General features: G+C 35.7%; 1 protein-coding gene across 5 annotated transcripts in view; it reads right to left on the minus strand.

Annotated features, from left to right (window-relative positions):
- Positions 1–18,850, minus strand: part of CARMIL1 (capping protein regulator and myosin 1 linker 1) — a 382,099-nt gene that overhangs the window by 100,619 nt on the left and 262,630 nt on the right. For all 5 annotated transcript variants that reach the window (XM_020986870.2, XM_020986868.2, XM_020986867.2 and 2 more), the window contains 2 exons: positions 15,860–15,964; positions 9,782–9,851 (listed from right to left, as the gene is read on the minus strand). In XM_020986870.2, the coding sequence (XP_020842529.1) occupies positions 9,782–9,851; positions 15,860–15,964 (175 nt within the window). The remainder of the gene's footprint in view (positions 1–9,781; positions 9,852–15,859; positions 15,965–18,850) is intronic.

Here is an 18,850-nt window from a genome sequence, read left to right on the forward strand (position 1 = left end):
TCAGGAAGATCTCAGTTCAAATCCAGCCTCAGATACTTATTATGGCTATATGACCCTGGGCAAGTCATTTAACCTCGAAGTGACTCCATTTCCTCAACTGTAAAAGGGGGATAATCATAGCACCTACCTCCCAGGGCTGTGGTGAGGAACAAATGAGATAATATGTGTAAAGCACTTAGCACAATGCCTGGCACATAGTAGGTGCTTAGTAAAGGCTTATTTCCTTCCTTCCTGTTTATCTAAGAGGGAATTAAGATCACAGGAATCAGAGTTTAAGCTTTGAATTTCTACTCTCCTCCATATCTGGTATGGTTATAAAGTAATTTTAAAAACTACCCAAAATGGATACAATCAAAAGAATGTTCTCTCCTTCAAAGTAGTAATGCTGAGAAGCCATATGCTAACTTTGATGATGATATCATTGCCCAAAACATTTTTGGATTTTCTCTGCGCCTTCCCAGCCACAGCAGTAATTCAATTCAATTCATCAAAATACATTAGAAGCCTGCCTACTATGGACAGAGCTCATTGCAGGGTGGAAGAGAATGAATTCTTTAAGGTTGTGTTAGCATTGAATAAGCTCCAGTAGCCTTGCAAGTAGGACAGACTTTGAATATAAATGAACGCAGTTATGGACGTGGCCCTTGTTCAGGACTCAATTTAGTAAAGTTTTAAGGGGGCTCACCACCAGGTTAGAAACTAAATAATGAATGTTGTTGGTCATAGAAACTCTTGAACACTATCTACTATGCAGCCATGTGGTGCAATGGATAGAATGCTGGAGTTGGGGTCTAGAAGAACTGAGTTCAAATCTTTCCTCAGACACTATGAGACTGAACAATTCACAGCCTCATTTATCTCACAAAATGCAGATAATAATAGCACCTACATAACAGGGCTATTGTGAGGAGCAAATGAGAAAACATATAAAAGTTTGCAAATCTTAAGAGCTATATAAAGCTGTAGAGAGAGTTGCAATGTGTTAAGAGATGCCTGTTTAGAACAATGAAATTACAAATCCTTGAATTACTGTGAAATGACTTACAAACAATGTAAAGGGTTTATATGCAGAGGCCATAAAATGTTGGTCAATTATAAATATCAATATTAGTGCCATATAGTCAAGATTAAAGAATCTATTCAAACCTTGCTGTTAAAAATCGTTGGTTTTAAACCACGTTTTAAAAGAATAATTATAAAATTTAAAAGAATGCAATATGCATAGAGGTATAAGTATTAATTAACAAGTGTCTATGTCAGTGAAACAAAATGTGTTTTGAAAACAAATAACATACAAATTGCTGTTTTAGGTGTGAGAGGAGACACAAAGATTAAGGAGCCATTGTTTACATCATCATGGAGTTTGTGGGTCTGTTTGCATGACACAAACACAAATTCCTTTAATATAAAATGAATGGCAAAAAAAAATGTGTATAAGAAGTACAAAGTGTCATAACAGAACCTAGGAGAAAATCCATTACTGACAAGCTGAATGGCCAAAGTCTCAACCAACCATTTAAAAATTAAAAAAAAAAAAAAGGAAAAGGAAAAGAAAAAAGGAAAAACCTTCATGTAGTCTTATTCCCCTGCTAGCTATCACACTGTTATCTATCCTTCTTGTCACAGACAAACTCTGAGAAAAAGCTGTTTGCACTTGTCTCTAACATTTTCTGTTCTCATTCTGTTCTCAACCCCTTGCAGACTGGCTTCTAACAGCACCACTCAACTGAAATGGTGCTCTCCAAGGTGACCAGTGATGTCACTGGTCAGATCCAATGACTTTTCTTCTGTCTTCATCCTTCTTGACCTCCTTACAGCACTTAACAGGGAGGGCTACCCCCCTCATTCTTGGATATTCCTTCTTTCGTGGTTTTTCATGAAATTTCTCTGTTCTGGTTTCTTCCTATTCACTTGACCACTGTTTGATCTAACCAACTGCCAAATTTTGTCAAGTCTCCTTATCTGCCTTCTCACCACTCATAGGGCCACCATCATAGTTCAGAATCTCATCACCTCTTCCTGCAATAGCCTCCTGATTGTTCTCCCTGACTCTGCTCTTGCTGCCCAAGTGATGCTCCTAAACCACAAATCTGAGTACATCACAATCTTTCTCCAAAAGCTCCCACAGTAGCCAACTGAATATAGAAAAAAAAATAAAACTCCCTTGCTTGTCATCTAAATCACTTGCAAAGTACTTTGAAAACTTTAAAACACTATGTAACTGTTTATTATCATCATCACCATCATCATTACTTTATTGCTCTTCACAATCTGTTTCCAGACTGCCTTTCCAAACTAATTGCACAAAACTCTCCTTGACACACCAGGTTGCAATCAAATCAACCTACATGTTGTTCCCTTTACATGACATTATTTTCCAACCCTGTCCATTCCCACGAGTTGTCCCTCAATTCCTAAAATATACTCCTTCACCAGCACTGCCTCACAGAATGCCTGCCTTTCATCAAGGCTGTTTCAAGGCCATCTCCTAGATGAGGTCTATCCTGATCCACCTAGTTTCTATTTTACTCCCCAAAATTCCCAAATTAGGTTGTATAAATTTACATTGACTTATCTGTATAATCTTTGAGAATAAGGACTATTAATTTTTGTCTTTGAAACCATAGCACCTAGCACATGCCTGGCTCATAGTAGGCACCTAAGAAATGCTTGTTGAATGAATGAATAATAATAATAGCTAACATTTATATATCACTGTAAGTTTTGCAAATACCTCGACATATATACATACACAAGATTTAATTTGCTTTTTGGAACAGATCCATGACATTGGTGCTAGTATTATCCTCATTTTACACATAAAGAAGGCTCTAAGAAGGGTTAAGTGACTTCCTCAAGATCATACATATAGTTAAGTGTCTGAGACAGGAATTGAATTCTGATTCCCTTGACTCCAAGAGCAATCTTCTAACCATTATGTCATCTAGCTATGTCTGAAAAAAATCAAAGAAGGCATCATGGAGGATGTGGTTCTTAAAAGGTGTGAAATAATTCAACAGTTAGAAATGGGATTGTTGAGGGGCATCCTAGATCTAGGATACTGTAAGAACAAAGGTGGGAAGGCAGAAAAGTATACAGGGACAGTGAATGCTATGGTTTCAGTGGAGGCCAGAATACATGAAGAAGAGTAATACGAAGTAGTACGTAGAGTAGTATGAAGGCTATAAAGGTAGAGTGGTGCCAAATTATGGAGGGTCTTAAATGCCAAGGTAAACAGTTCAGACATTATTTGGAAGGCAATAAAGAACCACTGAAGAATTTTAAGCAGTACTGTTACATATTAGGCATAAAGAAGATTAGTTGGTATCAATATAAAAAATGAATTGGAGGTAGAGGAAGAGTGTGCAAGGTGAAGACAAGTAAGAAAGTACTTGGGCGGTAGAAGTAAGAAGAGAAAAAAGGGGATGAATGGAAGAGACCTTTCTGCTGCTGAAGTCATTGGCCACCAATTATATGTAGGAGATAATACTAATGTTTAAAGCCATTGCTACTGAGAGAATCAGGGAAAGGCAGAAGGAGGAATAATAGATTTTTAAGGAAAGATATTTTATGTTTTAGACATATTGAGTATGAGATGCCACAGGGACATCCAGGCAGAGATTATGTCCAAAAGAAACACGTAAGATTTCTAATTTCAAGACAAGACAAATAACAGGACCATGGGAACTACAAAGCATAAGGGATCAGGAAGAGAAGTCAGCAAAGGGGATGTTGAAGGCTGGGTTAGTTAGGAATAAAAGTAGGAGAATGCGGTGATACAGAAGCCAAGAATGCAGAGAATATTGAGAAGAAAGGGATGATTTTCCAGCACATTTCTCTAAGAAAGGTTACATATACACACACACTCATATTGCTTTGCTTGACTATACATATTTGTTACAAGAACTGTCTTTGTCTTTTTTCAATGAAAGGGACAGAACATAAATGCTTGTTAGGTGAAAAAAGAATGAGTAGGTGGTCACAGCAGTCAATAGTATTGAGGTCAAGGAGGAAAATACCACTGGTTTTGGACATTTTTAGGTCATTAGTGATTATTGATAAAGTAATTTCAGTAAACTGGTGGGAGCGGATACCACATTGCAAAAGGCTGAGAAGTGAGTAAATGCTGAAAATGTAGAAGGAACAATGAGGCCAGAGCAAAAGAGTCAAAGACAGGAATTTTGAGGAATGAAGGCGACTTGTCAGATATTACTAAGCAAAAGGGAAGAAGTAATGGATAGGGACAAACTGAACATGAAATAAAACCATGGGATCATACTTGGGACATTATCTTGGAAGACACATGAGGACTGAATCAAGGGTACATATTTAGTTAAGTAGTTGGAACTTTTCTTCTGTGATAAGGGGTAAATATGAGAGACAACACTGAAAAAAATGGGAGGGGAAGGAATTGAGAAATTCCACATCTATCATTCTTTGGGGAAAATAGGGAAATTAACCTATATTTAAACTTATGAGACATTACTTTTTTGTGGTTTCTGACATGGCTTTAAAGGGAAATGTAAGGATACTGGTTTCATATTTCTAAGCAATAATGATAAATTTATGAAGATAAAATTTTAGTGAAATGAGGCCATTCTTACTCAAATTAACACCTGGATAAAGCTTCTCACCTGGGAATATAGAAATGCAATAAGAACTATAAGGGCAATACATAGAGAGGTGAGAATGGAGGGGGGAAAATCAACATATACTGAGTATAGAAATAACTCACGTAAACTGAGGTATTACTAGCCTCCCCTCCTGATACTTAAACTCCTGACTTAAATTTACTTTCATTCTTTTTCTATCCAAATACAACCATCTTTTAAAGCTCATTCCTTTTTCTCCTCTGTTAATAACTAACATGGTTTCAAAACAAATCTCTAGATTTTTTTTCCTCCCAAGAAGAATAAGGCACATGGAGCACAAAGGGCTCTACATTGTCATTGTGTTATGGTGAACAATCATTTGATTCTATGGCCATAATAGGCATTATTTTACCTTTTAAATATTGAAATATACTTATGTAATACCATATAATAAGTACATCACCACAATATGTGTATCTATATGTACACATATAGGCTTCATAATATATGCTGTTCCAATGTTGATAATAGATTAAATTAAGTGAAAATAAGTCATGATCATACAAGGGCTTTATACAACATTTTAAATAGCTGCATTGGGAGCATATATGCTTGTACTGGAGCCAAACCACTACTCAAATGATCTCAGATACAGCATTCAAATCAGGAATCATAAAACTTTACAGCTTGGCAGGATCTCTATAAGTTCATTCATCTGTCTACATGTAACATCACAATTATGCCATTCAGAATCTAGTCTAAAAACTGGGTTTCCACCGGTAAAAAAATGTTCTCAGCCTGAGAAAACTGATCCAGAATTTTAGAGCTCTTGTTGTTATTCAGTCCTGTCCAACTCTGTGTGACCGCATGGACACACACGCCAGGTCCTTCTATTCTCCACCATCTCCAAAAGTCTGTCCAAGCTCACGTTTGTTACTTCCATGACACTATCTATCCATCTCATCCTCTACTGTCCCCTACTCCTTTTGCCTTCAATCCTTCCCAGCATCCGGGTCGTTTCCAATGGGTTGTCTTGTCATTATCTGGCCAAAGTATTCAAACTTCAGCTTCAGTATTTGACTTTCCAGTGAACAACCTAAATTAACTGCTTTAAGTTTGACTGATTTGATCTTGCTCCAAGGGATTCTAAAAACTCTTCTCTAGACCCACAATTTGAAAATGTTGATTCTCATTATTGATTAGAGAAATGCAAATCAAAACAACTCTGAGGTACCACATCATACCTACCAGATTGGCCAACATGACAAAACAGGAAAATGATAAACATTGGAGAAGATGTGGGAAAATTGGAACACTCATGCATTGTTGGTGGAGCTGTGAAATGATCCAACCATTTTGGAGAACAATTTGGAACTATGCCCAAAGTGCTATAAAAATGTGCATATCTTTGATCCAGCAATAGCACGCCTAGTGCTATATCCCAAAGAGATCATACAAATAGGAAAAGGACCCACAGGTACAAAAATATTCATAGTAGCACTTTTTGTGGTGGCAAAGAATTGGAAATTGAGAGGATGCCCATCAACTGGGAAATGGCTGAACAAGTTATGGTATGTGTGTGTGTGTGTGTGTGTGTGTGTATACATATATATGGAATACTATTGTGCTATAAAAAATAATGAACAGGCTGACCTCAAAAAAAACTTGGAAAGACTTGTATGGTCTGATGCTGAGTGAAGTGAACAGAACCAAGAGAACTTGGTATACAATAACAGCTACATTGCGCCATGACTAATATTGATAAACTTAACCCTTCTCAGCATTACACCTCCAGGGGCCTTGTGACAGAAAATGCTATCCACATCCAAAAAAAGAACTATGGAAGTTGAATCGTTATCATTTTTTTTCTCTTCTGTTGAATTTTGTTTCCTCTTTCTGATGGTTCCTCCTATTGGTTTTAATTTTTACTTACAACTTCATTAATGTGAAAATATGTTTAATAGGAATGTAAATGTATAGCCTATATCAGATTGTATGTTGTCTTGGGGAGGGTGGTGGGGACAAAGGGGGAGAAAAATTTTAAACTCAAAAGCATATGGAAGTGATTATTGATAAATCAAAATTAATTAATAAAATTTAAAAAAAAGAAAGTATTGATTCTGTGGCAGTTTTCCATAAAGTCCAACTCTTACAGCCATATATTACTACTGGAAAAACCGTGCTTTTGACTATATGGACCTTCCTCAGCAGGTGATGTTTGCTTTTTAGTATGCATTACAGATTTGCCATAGTTCCTTAGAGCTCTAAGAGGTCTTAGATTGCTTAGTCCAAACTACTTACTCTTCAGATGAGAAAACTGAGGCCGATATGAATTCAGTAGCATGCCTATGGCTTCAAAGTTCATTAATACAAGGATTGGTGCTAGCATTCCGCTCTTCTGATTTCTAGTTCAATGTTCTTTTCACTGTACATGGTGACTGGTTATTTCAGAAAAGCACCTCTAAGCACGATTACAAAGTCAGCCAGGAGGCTGACTTCCCTACCACTTTCTATGTCTTAATTCCATATCATACCTGGGCATCAGTGAAAGCACAGGCTATTTACTGAATTCTGATTCAGTTTTTCTGGGAGTACAGTAGGAATCCAAGTGTATATCAATGATAATAATAATAATAATGATAATGATGATGATAATAATAATAATAATAGATAACCTTTATAAAACATTTACTATGCTGCCAAGCACTGTGCTAAGTATTTCAATATTATTATATCAGCTGATCCTCACAATAACCCTGGGAGGTTGGTACTATTATTATCATCTCCATTTTAAGATGAGGAAACTAAGGCAGACAGAGGTTTGATTTTTTATGACTTCCCTAGGCTTATGCAGCTAGTAAGTATCTGAGATAGGATTAGAACTCAAGTCTTCCTGACTACAGGCCCAGCATTCCACGCACTGTACCATACAGGTTCCCTAGCTGCTACTGGGAAGGAAGAGAGGCAGTATGAGAACTTTTTTAAAAAAGATTTTCAAACCACAAAGCTAACCCAAACAAATAAAATAAAAATAAAATCCTGACCTTTAGTCAAAACAATCAGGTCTCACTCCAAAAATTAATGCATGTTAGACTCAATGTAAAACTGGGCAAGTAATTTCATGAGGTACTTATAGCAATATCCTCATCTAAAAAATGTGGATCAGAGATAGTCAGATACAGTAGACAGAGGAAGCCATGTGTTCAAATCCCAGCTCAGACACACACTGGCCGTGTCAACCTAGCATAATCACTTAACTCCTCATTAATCTAGGAAACTTTCTAAGACTATTGTTTACAATGAAATGCTCAACTGCATGGGTCTAGGGAGTTTCTTCCCTAGGAAAGCTCCCCATACCAGTAAAATCAAAGGTTTTACTCTCTACTGGGAGATATAGTCCTTACCCCTATATAATAAAGAAAATCATACCATAATTACTTATATTATGAAACCTTGTGAGAAAAACACTTTGTAAACTTTAAAATGACAAGTTTATTGTTATTACTATTATTTAATCATCCTCTGATTAACCAATAACAGAGGCCAGGGAAAAACCTTGAATGCTTAAGATAACAGGCTCTCACAAGAAGGTATTGAAAATAAAACAAAAACCTCTTACGTTACAAAATCATAAAACTTGGCCTTTTCTTGAACTAATTTAGGGATAGACTTTCTGCAGTAGTAATTCAATTAAACAAGCATTTATATAAGCAATAATAATATTTTACTATTAAATGCCTATGATATGTTAAGACCCTAGGCTAGTGCATCAAGACAAAGAAAAAAATAGTAGTCTCTGCTCTCAATAGCCTTACATTTTCTGGGGGATAAAACAATACTAGACATATGTCATTGTTTTGTTATTATGCAGCCATTTTTTCAGTCACGTCTGACTCTTCATGACTCCTTGGCGATTTCTTGGCAAAGATATGGAATGGTTTGCCATTTCCCTCTTCAGCTCATTTTACAAATGGGAAAAGTGAGGCAAATGGGTTAAGTTGACTTGGTCAGGGTCACACAGCTAGTAAGTATCAGGGACCAGATTTGAACTTGGGTCTTCTAGGCCCAGCACTCTATTCACTGTGCCACCTAGCTGCCCATATGCACATAAGACATATGCAGATAAGTAAACAGTAAGCAATTTGAGATGGGTCAGAGTACTAATAACTGGAATGATCAGGAAAGGCTTCCTATAGGAGGGGGCAGCACAGCTTGCCATAAAGGAACTTAGGGATCCAAAGAAGTGGAAATAAGGAAGGAAATTTTCAAATCTGTGTTAGAGTATTAGTCAAATCTCGTGGCTAATGTCTTAATTATTGTCATAAAGCATTTTGTAAACTGTAAAGCACTATATAAATCATTATCATAATCTCAAGGTTTAGCTGGATTTTGAATATTAGGCATAACACACTTTAATACATGAAATAAGACACAGAAGCAATAGAGCTGCAAAGCCCATCTGGAAAACTGTTTGCTCTAGCATAGGCAGCCAGAAGTGAGAGATCAGTGACAGATAAACAATTATGAAAATGGACAGACCATAAACTTACTGTCCAAGAAGTAGTTTGGAGAAGAGTATATTCCCCTTGCCTGCAAGCTCATTAATTTTTTTGCTACAGCAACTCACAAAGATCACTACATAATTATAGGAGAGTTTTAATCTGTGTGAACAATGGGAAAACTGCCAATGATAATGATTAAGATGAGGATAACCAACATTTATAAAACATTTTAAGATTTTCAAAATGCTTTACAAATATCATTTCCTTTTATCTCTATAACAACCTTGGGAAGCTCATGTGACAGATGAGGAAACTGAGTCAGCCAAAGTGTAAGTGAGGAGAGTCACACAGCTGCAAAGTGTCTGAGGCTGGATCTGAACTCAGGTTTTCTTGACTCCAGGCGCGGCACTCCGTGTACTGTGCCACCTACCTGACATATGGTTTCTTAGGTAATGGGATAGAAAAAGGAGTCCCTTAAAAAACATACTTGAATGCTTTTTTTGGAAGGCCAAACAGGGTGCTAGCAGTGTAATGGCTAACACCTGGAGAAAAACAGAATCAGAACTTTTATCACATGTTTTTTCTCCACCATTTATACCCTGTGGAGTTACAGTGTCACATGCCAGGAAAAAGTCAACGCAATTCTGAGGCTATTTTCTCATAGGCATATACTGAAATCAGACTTACCTCACAACTACTGAGATCAAGAGAAACCCCCTTCAGATTATGGTTACAAGCCAAACCCAATAAGAGTGCTCTGGAAAAGAGAGAAAGAAAATTAAGATGAAACTACCAAATTCATAGTTTGGGTGTTTTTAAAAAGAAAAAGTCAAAATTCTGATTAAAAATGCTATCGACCTCCAGAAAAAGAATGGAATCTGAAATGCAGATCAAAGCACACTTTTTTTTTTTAAGGCAATTGGGGTTAAGTGACTTGCCCAGAGTCACAGAGCTAGTTAAGTATCATGTGTTTGGTCTGAGGTCACATTTGAACTCTGGTCGTCCTGACTTCAGGGGCGTTGCTCTATCTATCCACTTCGCCATCTAGCTGCCCCTTGAAATACACTTTTTAAGAAACTTTTTTTCTTTTTCCTTTCGGGTTTTTTTTTTTTTGGTTTGTGTTTTCTTTCAAAACATGGCTAATATGGAAATACATTTTACATGACTATATGAATAATCAATATGAAATTGCGTGCCTTCTCAGAAAGGAGGAAAAGGAGGAGGGAGAAAAGGAATTTGGCACTTAAAATTTTCAAATGAATGTTAAAAATTGGTTTTTTATGTAAGCAGAAAAAATTTTGTAAAATTAAATAACCAATCAATCAAAAGTCAAGCACACACTTTAATCTGTGTTGAAGAAAGAAAATTAACTGAATCACAGGTCAAACTGAAAATATCAGCTCAGATTTTTTTTTAAATGTTAGTTATCTTCTTTGTAGAGGGAAGGAAATTAGAGGGCGAAACTGTACATATATCATTAGATTTATCTCATACATGGTTTGGGTTACTCTTGCCAAACTGCCCTTTTTTCCCTCTTATTTTTATATTGCATTATAATAGGTAAGGGAATGGGGAACAACCTATCTGAAAATCAAGATGACATAAAAACAAAAGACATTAATGCTTTTAAAAAGAAATTCCAATTGTATTTCCATTTTTTTGGCAACATTGATAAAATGGCTCTATAGCTTTCTTTGGTGTTACACAGTAAGAGTTCTATCATAAATGCAAAAGCCAACCAGAATGCTATTCCTATGCAAATAAACCAACAGTAAAACTAATTGCACACTGAAATTAAATGGAGTTCATCAAAGATAATTCCCACCTGCATCTACTTTAGAGCATCACTAATAATGATTAGATTATTAGGTAATTGTTATCAGAGCAGCAAAGAAGATAAAAGACAGCATCCCAAAAGATTTTATTTTTGGGTGCAGAAGCCATATTCTGTGTTGTTATTCCAGTGTTCAAAATTAACCAGTTTAGCAGATAAAAGAATATATACACTATTTCATTTTAGCAATGATTAAAAAGTCAATACTATGAAAATTCACTTATTTTCTAATTCCATGTTAGTGTGATCTAGGAAAACTGCAGCTGAGAGCTATCTTTAAAAAAAAAAAAAGGAATAATGTTGATTCACCTCACAATGGTATATATGCCTCCCACTCAGCATGAAGTGACTAAATGAAAATTATTTAAACATTTCCCCTTGCATGAGGTCATGAGTTCAGACCTCATTAATCCATATTTTGTGATCATTTGGACAAAAGCCCAGATGAAACTTGCTTTAGAAACATCAACATAAAATAATTTGATATGCAAATTAGGGGTAAAAGTATCCTAGGGGAATATATTTCCTAAAATCAAAAAGTACTCTAACAGCACCCACATATAAGCAGATAATGCGTTGGTTAATATGTGATTCTTATCTATTCCTAATCTATGCCATAGGACTTCTGTTTGGCAATGCCTCACTGGCCAACTGCTAGGTCAATATGTTGTGAAAAATAAAACTGAATTTCTTTCAAAATACTGAGTGCCAGTAATTCAGGATTTTCACTAATTCATACATTGCTTCCCCTAATAATAACTATAAGGAAAGTACTGAATTACTTCCACTCTCCAGTTTGTCACAGCAGGCCTATATATATATATATATATATATATATATATATATGCTTACAGGTCCATTTGACTAAACTCAGTAAAGAAAAATAATATTTTGATACTATAAAAATTATTTTTAAAGCTTTGTATCATGCAACAAATTCACTTTTCACTCAATTATGTTAGCTTTGAGAAAATAGAGTTCAAAATATTATTTCTCTTAACTGTATCAGAGCATGTAATGAAAGACTTTTCCTTCATCTATAAGTCACTTTTCTATGAATCAGTTCGTCTCAATTCATACCTTGCATTCTTTTTCTTTATTTCCTTGTCTCATATCCCTTTGTCCACTCCTTTTCTAATTCAATTTATCCCTTTGTTCAGAGAGTAGGATTGGAGTAGAGAAAAAAAATCTCTAGAAAATGTACCTCCAAACATAACAGAATCCCTTATTCATGAGGATTATTAGGAAAGATAGACATATATTATTGGTGTATAGGTCTTGCTTCTTTTTTTAAATATTTTATTATTTGAATTTTTTGGCTTGAAACTATCATGGGAGGAGATTTGCATTTTTATTCTAAAATATTCTTATATGCTACCTTTGAAGGAAAAAAATTTTTCTTTTTTCCCTTTTTAACGCCTTTCCCTGGTAAAGTTAAGGCTACAGGAGTAATAACATCTGTTAAGATCTTTAACTAAATCAAATCCACAATTGGGAGAAAACCACTGAGAAATTTTATTGGCCAAGCCAACAAAAATAACCAACCCAGTAGAAACTGTCATTTAACGATGAACCAAAATGCACTGGGCAGCTTTTTGAAACAAGCTGTTTTATTTATCTTAATTCATTTGTGAACAAATCTTGATTAATTTAATAATTTCTTTCTTCAAAGACCCTGCAACCATGGAACACTAAGACAACAAATGATAGTTGAGTTTTAGGTTTAATCTCCTTGCTTCTGATTGGTTAATTCTATGTATAATATTTTTCAAAGCACCACTAAGTGAATTTATTAAAAATACCAAGCCAAAAATTTTTAACAGAGAAATAATTAGTATAGATTGAATCCTTAATGGCTAGATACCTAAAACAATAGCCCTGGGAGATTTCTGAAGCACACCACGCAATCCCTCCTGCAGAGCTCTAAAGAAAACATCAAGGCACAGAAACTCAATGGCCTTTGAAGTATGCTTGAAATGTTTTGGCTTGAATGAAAACACATGGCCTCAAAATGAAAGACCAAGTAATGAAACAAATAATTCCCTGCTTTAAAAAAAAATCATTAGACTTGCCCCTTAGCTCTATTAAAAGAAAAGTAGGGCAAAAACAGAGTTTGTAAGGAGAACTGTTATTTCACAATCTAAAACTATTAATGTAACAATTTCTAATTGCCTGCATCCTTCCACCCCACATCCAGTCCTTTTACATGTACCTATTACTTCTTGAAAATTGGACACTATCTGATTCTTATTCTACCAAGGCAGAATTGTTTCTTTATTTCTTTATAGAAGTTTCATCAACACAATATTTAATTATTTACAGTTAAAATAGTTAAATATTATAATCATCATCACAGAAAAAAATCATTCAAATTTGTGAATAGCATATATGCAGAAATGAACAAAACCTGCCCCCCCATCAATATTTTTCATACACTTCCACAAAGAAGTAACCACAAAGGTGAAAGGATTATTAATTTGGCATGATTATAATTTTGCACAAATATTGATATATCACATACATATTATGAAATATGCTATCCAGATACAGTAAACTTTTATGCAGGTGGTACAAGAATGGGGTATTCTGGGTAATTAAGTATTCTAGGTATTACAACACTGAGTATCTACTACAAATAGATCAGCAATCCTGTAAAACTTTAATAAAATACACTGAATTAAAATTATTTTGAACATAATTGTTGCCAGCGATTATGACCTTGGAGTACTGAATGATCCTGAAATCCCCTCTATAATCCAAAAAAATTAAATGATTACTGTCATACATATATACAGAAATGTTTGGAGAATACCCAGTAAATAGAATTTGGGGTTTTTAAAAAGCTTACTATTTAAAATTTAAAATTTGCTTTTAACAACCTGCATAATAAAAAAGTTTATCCTCTCAGAAGTCAACCAATAAAAAATAATTATATGCATCAAAAAAACCTTATAATTCCAAAAATACAATTATGCAAAAAAGTATAATCAGTGTCCATACATTATTCTGAGGTCTACTTTTTGCCCTTTTTGCATCACTTTGTAAAGGCCTCATGACACACAGTCCAAAATTATTTATCATTCTTTTAAAATAACAGTATAAGGGGGCAGCTAGGTGGCATGGTGGTTGAGCTCTGGCCTTGTAGTCAAGAGGACCTGAGTTCAAATTATGCCTCTGACACTTGACACTTACTAGCTGTGTGACCCTGGGCAAATCAATTAAACCCAACTGCCTCACCAAAAAGCAAAAAAAATAAAATAACAGTATAATGATTCATTGATTTGCTATGTCATCTTTTGTTTAGTAATTCCCCAATTTGGGGGCATTTCAATAATTTCTAATTTATTCCACATTTTACCTATGGTAGGTATAAACACTTTAAAAAGTTTACTTTCTTAAAGTAAGACCATAAATAAGGTTTGCTATACAACTGAATGCAATTTAACACAAGTACAAAGGAAATACTTCACAAAACATGGGGACATGGCAACATACCTGTTATAGGGTAATTATGCTTTAACAGATTTAAAAAATCATTTTTAGGATAAAAAGACAATTTTTGCTATATCTACAAAGTACAAAGTCTGCCTAATTAATTAGCCTCTCTTCACTATAAACATTTTATCTCTTGGGTTGGAGATATTTAGTATAAATGGAATTGCTGTTTTATTTGTTTAATTAAATTTTATTTTATTTATATGAAGATCCATCTTCTTATCCTCTCACCTTCCCCTCTATTTGTTAAAAAATAAAACAAAATTTTTGTTATACATTTATTTACTCAAGCCAAACATAGCTCACATTGGCCATATTTTTTTAAATGACCATTCCATTAAAGTTTGCCAAATATTTGGCAATGTATTCCTGTTTTGATAAGTAATTAATCTACAATTACAGCATAATTTAGGGAACATTGTCAAATCCTCAACAATTGTGGAAAGATCCAAAAATATATACAATTAGATAAACGCCATAAAAAGAATAACAGCACAATTAGATAAATGTCTAATTTTTTTTAGAAGAAATAACTACATAGAGGTTGACTGCCTACTACCCTAAATGACCTCACATGAAACTCTTCAGTAATGGTGTAAAGGGAAAAATACTCACATTTTGTTCAGTTCTGTTTTTGGGGTGTTGGGTACAGGAGGGAGAATGACAGAGGACATTTTGCTTCTGTCACAACTATTTGTAAAGACAACTCCTTGTTCAAAAGATAGGTTAATTCTATTGCCTTCATAACAACATCAAAGTTTTTATTATTTGTGGTAGTGAAGGGCAAAGGGCATGACTGAAAGCCACATACTCCTCAAGTTTCATTTTACTAAATATTTTCAACTACCAATCATTTCACTGGAACTTCTAAACAATAGTAAAATTGATTTATTTGCATTCTGTTTTCCACTTTGATGCTTCCATACCATTGAAACAAACAAAAGACAGCTCATTAGAAAGAAAATGATAAGAAAAAAAGAATCTGAATCAGGGTCAGGATAATTTAGAAATTGTATTATTTGCTCCTAAATAAACATACAAATAACTGTTCTAGAGTTTGCTTATCATTAAGTTAGTCAGAACATTTGCTATCAAGATTAGCAACAACACAACAATTTACACTCAAGAATATATGCCAGAAGATTCTTGAAGAATAATCAATTTAAAAAAATCCTTCTGAGCAAAGATTTCATAAAAGAAAAAAAGTGAGCCAACTGCATCTCACAAGAGGGAGATCTTTTTATTCTAAGTTGCTAATAGCATCAATACTGTGGATCTCACCCTCCTCGTGGTCAAAAAGAACCTGATGGAGGCTTAGAAAGCACTGGTATTTTGATCTGTATTCTGAGCTTTTGGATTACATCTCCCATTCTTCAATAAAATAATCCAGAAAATTGAACTTCAAAAGCTCTGGAGAAAAAGAACAAGTCACTTACTTTAAAGGCTCAGGAGAGAGCTTAGTGCCTGAAAGGTTGATTTGCATCAAGGCAAGAGAACTGCTGAAAAACTGTTTGAAAGATGGGGGTACATCTTTGCCTTTCCTGCAAATCAAAAAATAAAACAGGTTAGCACTGACATTTTCACAGCAACATGTAATTCCAAACTGGCCAATGTCGACAGATACACAATTACCCAATGGCTGCACACGGATCTTTTGTGAATCAATGGATGGAATTGCTAAATTTTCAGAGGTACTTAAAAGGTGGGGGAAAAAAACCCAACAACCCCAAATCAATTAATGGGACTGGGAAATATAAGTGAAGAAATAGACCCTCAAATCAATAAAAAGGTATTTATTCACTCCTTACTGTATCCTAAAACAATTTTTGCACAATGCCATCCTTCTCTCTTCTCAAATAAACTAATGCCTGCTGATCTTCAAAGAGAAGTCCTGAGGTTTAAAAGTGAATATGCATAATTTGGTATTAAACAAGATGCCCTTTGGGAGTTGGGCACCTAACTTTTTTAAATGGTGGTTACTTTTCCTGAAGTCTTCCCCTCCTTTAGTCTTTGTTATAAATGGATGGCTCTCCTCTAGGAGCAAGATGGTGGAGCAAAAAGGTAGTCGCTCTCACCCTCCACTACCAACATCTGAAAACCCAGAAAATATCACCCTAGAAAAAAAAAACCCTGGAATAACTGAACTAGAAGAAAGATGGGGAACAGTAGTGCAGCAGCCCAGCAAACGGGTCTCCCAGTGCTTCAGCAAAAATAAGGGAAGCAGCACTACAAAGGACCCCAGGCAGATAAGCACCCTGCAGCATTCATCTGAAAAGAGCTGAAGAAAGCAACCTGGAGTCTTCCTAAAGTCCCAGCCTTGCTGATTCCAACCCAACACCAGGCAAGCTGTCAGAACCCTACAGCCTCCAACTGTCAACCAGGAGGAGATCCTGAAGCCCAGGTGGTAGAGCAGGCAAACACCAACACCTGGACCTCTCAGTGCCTCAGTGAGGGCAGGTAAATCAGTGGAAACCAACTCAGAAAACCACTAGGTGCCTCAGCGCTCTACCACAAAGGAATCTTTCCAGTGCAATTGCAGAAACGAGGGAGGCAGCATTTCAAGGGACCCCAGGCAGATAAACATCCTGCAGCACCCATCTAAAAGGAGCTGAAGAAAGCTAAAGGAAAGGAAAAGCAGGCAAACTAGAATTGCCTAAAAGTTCCACAGCCTTGCTGATTCCAGCCCAACATAAGGTAAGCTGCCAAAACCCTACAGCCTCCAATTGCCAACATAAGAGGCCCCATCACATAAAGCCAGTGACCAAGACCTAGGCTCCCAACCCAAGAAGTTTGGGCCAGTGCCCTCTGCTCCCCAGCAGGAGAGATCAATCTCTTTAAAGGCCAGGGAATAAAGAAACCATGAGTAAAAAGAAACGTACCACAGATTCATATTATGAGAAGAGTGAAGATCAAGACAGAAATTCTGAAGAGGACAACATTGTCAACAAACCCTGCAACATCAAAAGGGAATATGAACTGGTCTGAAACCCAAAAACCTTCTTAGAAGAGCTCAAGAAGGATTTTAAAAGTCAAATGAGCATGGTAGAAGAGTCCTAAAAAAACACAATTAGAAAACTGGAAAGAAAGTACACTGAAGAAAACAAATCCCTTAAAAATACAACTGGCCAATTACAGAAGGAAGCACAAAAACTAATAGAAGAAAACTATCTGTTAAAAACTAGAATTGGACAAATGGAAACTAATGACTCTATGAGAGAGCAAGAATCAGTCAAACGGAAACAAAAGAATGAAAAAACAGATAAAAATGTAAAATACTTTCATCAGTAAAACAACCGACCTGGAAAATCGATCCAGGAGAGACAATTTAAAAATCATTGGACTACCTGAAAATCATGATGAAAAAAAAGAGCCTGGACAGTATCTTTCAGGAAATCATAAAGGAAAACTGCCCTGAAGTCCTAGAACCAGAAGGTAAAATAACCATAGAAAGAATATACTGCTCACCACCTGAAAGAGACAACGCCAAGGAATATAATAGTAAAATTCCAAAATTACCAGATGAAAGAGAAGGTGCTGCAAGCAGCCAGAAAGAAACAATTTAAATATCATGGAACCATAGTCAGGATTACACAGGACCTTGCAGCTTCTACATTAAAAGACCAAGGGGTATGGAAAATGATATTCCGAAAGGCAAAGGAGCTTAGATTGCAGCCAAGGATCGACTATCCTGCAAAAATGAGCATGATTTTTCAAGGGAGGAGATGGATATTCAACGAAATAGGGGACTTCCAAACCTTCCTCATAAAATGACCAGAGCTCAACAAAAAATTTGATCTTTAAGTACAAGATTCAAGAAAGATATAAAAAGGTAAATGGGACAGAAAGATACAAAATGTTAATAAGGGAGGGCTGTTTACATCCCTACAAGGGAAGATGATACTTGTAACTATTGAGAACTGTATTGTTATTACACCATGTTAAAGGAGTATACATAAAGGGGGTGGATATTAATTGACTTTGATGTAATGATAAAAAAAAATCTAATCAAGTGGGTTAAATGGATCCAAGTAAGTGGATTAGTCTGATCTTAGAAAATGTACTGAGAAAGGAGTAGGCAGACAAGGGTAAATTACATTGGCAGGAAAAGACAGAAAATCCTATTACGGGGCGGGGGGAAGAAGGGGTGAGCATTGTCTGAACCTTGCTCTCATCAGATTTGGCTCAAGAAGGGAATAACATAATCAATTAGGTATGGAAATCTAACTTGCCATATGGGCAGTAGGAGGGAAAAGGGGAAAGAAAAGAGAGGGGGGAGGGAAGAGAGGGAAGAAGCAGTGGAGGTGAAGGGGAAGAGGGGGGAGAGGGTTAATAGAAGGAAGGAAAGACTGAAGGAGGCGGTGGTCAAAAGCAAAGTACTGGTGGGGGGGTAGGGAGAGAGGAGAAAGAAAAGCATAAACAGGGAAAAA

This window comes from Phascolarctos cinereus, unplaced genomic scaffold (assembly GCF_003287225.1).
Source record: "Phascolarctos cinereus isolate Bilbo 61053 unplaced genomic scaffold, phaCin_HiC Scaffold_4;HRSCAF=312, whole genome shotgun sequence".
Classification (NCBI taxonomy): Eukaryota; Metazoa; Chordata; class Mammalia; order Diprotodontia; family Phascolarctidae; genus Phascolarctos; species Phascolarctos cinereus.